Source organism: Lactuca virosa, chromosome 5 (genome assembly GCF_052849685.1).
Source record: "Lactuca virosa cultivar CGN04683 chromosome 5, Lactuca_virosa_CGN04683_v6, whole genome shotgun sequence".
Lineage (NCBI taxonomy): Eukaryota > Viridiplantae > Streptophyta > Magnoliopsida > Asterales > Asteraceae > Lactuca > Lactuca virosa.
Genome location: NC_136430.1, coordinates 178309576 through 178313749, shown reverse-complemented (window position 1 = coordinate 178313749; position 4174 = coordinate 178309576). Strand labels below are relative to the sequence as shown.

The 4174-nt window shown below is 35.6% G+C and overlaps 1 protein-coding gene across 2 annotated transcripts; it reads left to right on the top strand.

Moving 5' to 3' along the window:
- Window positions 1–581: 581 nt before the first annotated feature.
- Window positions 582–3635, top strand: LOC145112561 (putative cyclic nucleotide-gated ion channel 7). Of its 2 annotated transcripts, XR_013710545.1 has the most exons (4): window positions 582–1633; window positions 1851–1916; window positions 2287–2655; window positions 2906–3635. XR_013710545.1 is itself a non-coding variant. In XM_079048712.1 (3 exons), the coding sequence occupies exons 1-3, from the start codon at window positions 1589–1591 to the stop codon at window positions 2476–2478; spliced, it is 303 nt and encodes a 100-aa protein (XP_078904838.1). In that variant the 5' UTR covers window positions 582–1588; the 3' UTR covers window positions 2479–2727. The 2 variants fall into 2 exon arrangements, 1 of the variants encoding a protein (XP_078904838.1); XM_079048712.1 differs by lacking the exon at window positions 2906–3635 and having other exon boundaries at window positions 2287–2727.
- The last annotated feature ends 539 nt before the right edge of the window (window positions 3636–4174 follow it).

Genomic DNA, 4174 nt, shown 5'->3' with positions numbered 1-4174 from the left:
GTTTTACAAGTCTTTTCACAATTTCTCGCTCTCTCTTTTGTATCTGTTCCCCTGATCGTGATTGTATCAGGGTAAAGATGATGATGGTAAGAAAAATAGTGGTCATGTGACAAAAATCACAATTAAAAGTTCTTGGTCTATGAAAATACACTAAAGTCCCAATATTTTCAACGATTTGACAAGAATGTCCTAAACTTTATTTTTTTGACAGTAAAGTCCTAATTCACGATTTGACAAGAAAGTCCTAAACTTTATTATTTTGAAAAAAAAAAGTCCTAATTACCGGCTAACCAGAAAACCGGGTAAAAGTGTCAAAAAATGCCGGTAGTTAGGACTTTAATGTCAAAAAAATAAAGTTTAGGACTTTCTTGTCATATCGATGAAAATATTGGGATTTTAGTATATATATCTCTGGGCTAATTATATAAAAAAATAAATAAATAAATAAAATTGACATCAAATTGCATTTTTTAGTAATACACGATGACCAATTTTGCAATTACTCATAAAAAACTCTATTTCCTTGCAAACTTAAAAAGGAAATGTAGATGAGTAGATCAACTCTTTTTGAAAATATATGAACTTTGTCTCCCACCTGTATCCGTCTCCTTTGTCTATTTTCTCTCCATCGCTCCCCCTTTTCTTTTCTTTTTTTTCCCTCTTCTCCGTCGTTGCTCCCTCATCTCTAATTATTTGGAAGTCTTATTCTTGTTTCGTATTTCTGATCGGTCATCAAAAAGGATGTCTGTTCTAAAACAGTTCGAACATCTCAGAATAAGACTAGAAGTTATAGAATCCGCAACCAGCAACTTTGCTAAAGAAAGCTGCATAGGAAGAGGAGGATTTGGGAGAGTCTACAAGGGAGAACTACTCCATTCCAAGGGGCATAGCATGGTCGCATTAAAACATTTAGATCGTGCATTTGGGCAAGGAGACTCTGAGTTTTGGAAGGAGGTCATTACACTTTCAGTTTATAGGCATCAAAATATTGTCTCCCTCCTAGGGTTTTGTGACGAGAAAGGCGAAAAGATTCTAGTGTACAGGTATGCATCCAATAGAAGTCTTGACTTGCATCTTGACAACAAAGATCTAACCTGGGTTACACGACTTAAGGTTTGCATTGGGGTGGCTCGTGGACTGGCATACCTTCATGATCCTGGTGAGACCCAGCAAAGAGTATTACATCGGGACATCAAAAGTTCCAACATCCTGTTAGATGAAAACTGGAATGCAAGAATAGCAGATCTTGGTCTATCTAGATTTGGTCCTGCTAACCAAAAATATACGTTTCTTGTGACCAGTAGGTACCATTGGGTATTGTGATCCGTTATATTTAGAGTCTGGGATACTAACAAAGGAGTCGGATGTTTACTCTTTTGGAGTGGTTTTGTTTGAAGTCTTGTGTGGGAGGTTGTGTTTTGGCAAGAGTGGATCCTTTACTAAGTTGGTAAGGAAGCATTATAAACAAAACAGCCTAAATGAAATTATATGGGGTAATATAAAGGATGAAATACGTCCTAGTTCTTTGAAGGTGTTTTCAAAAATTGCTTATCAATGTTTTAAGAGTGACAATGAAAAACGTCCATTAATGAATGACGTCCTGAAAGGACTTGAAACTGCCCTGCAATATCAAGTAAGTTGCCTTCTTTTTTCTTTTCTTTTCATTCATTTTTTTCGTTTATGGTCTCAATACATGTCTTCATTATAATTTCAAGAAAATTTAAAGGGGAAACAAAATTTTATATGTTATTCTATGAGTAATAAAAAGCGTAGATTTTTAAGTTTTTTTTTTCTCATCATGTGGTTGCTTTTGTTGTCTAACAAAATCTATGTACACTTCCTATTGACAGCTTTCAATGGCTTCGAAGTCAACACAGATAAGCCAGCACGGTTTTGAAAATCTCAAACCAGAAAAGGTTTGTATACTTTGGTTAGTTGTTTGGTACATTGCAGCATCTTTTGCCTTTACAACCTCATTTTCCACTCCTATAGGATGTAACAAGTTCCCAGTGATTTTATCAATAAAAATTACAAATGACTTGATTGAAATGGAATATTTAAGCAAATAAGTAGGTTTGAATGTTTGGAAAACTTGATCAAGATTCAATATTTGGTGATATTTCAACATGGAAGGAATTGATCCATTTCCAACTTGATTGTATCTATCTATAAAGTAATAACAAAATACTATTAAGAAAAGCATCTATTTTTCAATTGCTTTTCCTAAGCGGTAACTGGTAAGCGTTGCTAAGTATTTTAATGATTTTTTTTAATATTCCTTTTCAGGTTAATCTCCAAAAACAAGTTACACACCACGATCTATATGAGTGGTTGGAAACTCATAGAGAGGTTGAGGAGAACATGGTTCAAAATCTACTCAAGGATCCGAAAAGAGACATAAACCGTCACATTTGTGTTGATTTGGTCAAAAGGGCAATTCAGTTTTATATATTTATGCTGGATATTCACTCTTTTTAAAGTTTTACCACCTATTATCACAATTGATCCCTAAAAAGCAATTACATTTGGGAGTGTATTAGAATGAGATAGAGACCAATATTGTCAATAGGACACCAAAAGGTGGGGCTGTGATTTTTTCTCAATCTATGGTTTGTGCAAAAGACTTTTTCTCGATCTATGGTTTGTGCAAAAAACGTGAGTAGCCCTCGTGTCCTGTGTAACGCATGTACTTTTAACACATTCATATTTATCCCCGTATTCTTTCCATTCACATACTTGCTACTTCCACATGCTACAAATATTTCGTACGTTACACTAACGAGTAAAATAAGATTCTTGTCTTTATATTTATCTACTTGTGACCCAGAAGGTTCCCTCCATATCGAAAAAAAAAATGGAAATTTTGTCAATAATCAAAAGATTGTTTGTTCCAATTGCATTGTAGGTTCCTTTGTTCAAAAAAATGAATGAGCGGTTGATTGATGACATTTATCAACGATTGATACCGCGTTTATACGCGGGTAATAGTTACATCATCCGAAAACGAGACCCAGTCAAAGAAATGCTCTTCATCATACATGGTCGTCTCGAGAGTGCAACCACAGACAGTTTCTTCAACAGCGGTTTTCTAGAAGAAGGAGACTTTTGTGGTGATGAGCTTCTAATATGGGTAGTGGATCCTGAATCAGGGGTTAACCTCCCATCTTCCACTAGAACCTTGAAGGCCTCGGGATACGTGGAGGCATTTGCATTACCAGTAGACGAGTTGAAATTTGTTGTCCGTCATTTCAGGCGTTGGCGGACTTGGGCGGCATCCTTCATTCAAGCAGCATGGCGGAGATATTCCACGAGGAAGATTTTGGATAAAAGAGGAGCATCTATCACACAGATACTTGCCTTCCAACAAGACAGAAAGAATGCTAAGGAATTATTGGAGTTTCGAAAGCCTCGGGAACCATATTTCAGTGTTTGATTTAAATGATCACGTAGTATAGTGGCTGATGATATGTATTGCTACTTTCTTGCATCTTGTGCTTGTACATTAACAAAATTATTCGTAGGCTCCGAATGCTTTCATGAGCTGTAAGGTATAACTGATCCGTACTATTCCAAGTGGGGTGTATGGTCCCACTTGATTATCATACTATTGTCTGTTTTGCATTAGCACAATTGTTGAGAAAAAGTGTAGACTTGTATACTTTATATGTAGTCAGTAATCATATTTTTAAATCTCAAAGCTATACAACAGACAAGGAAATGCTAGGACAGTGTGAACATGTATTTTTGGTTCTTGGAGATTGGAGTAAACAAAAATTAATTAATTCCTTGGTAAGGCATTATGGTGCTTGGGCTTTTACCCGAGAGATTCACTAAAAACTACAAAGCTTTCACAATCACAAACACCCTTGTACGAGTAGAATCGGTTGAAACATTTAAATTGGTTTTACAGGGGAAACCAAATCTGTGGTAGATCAGTTGGCTACCGTGCGCGCCTTTTATTTTCCGTTCAAAAAAAAAAAAAAAAAAAGGAACCAATTCGCTTTGAGACAAAAAAAAAAGGCATGTGATTCTTCCTCTGAACCAAATTTAATAATCTTTTATTCCCATGACATGCATTCCCCCATAACACAAATGCTACTTTTTGTTCTTTTGGGAAAATCCATGTGACTTTTTATCGTATGATATTTGTGTGGAATATTCCTATGTTATTTTT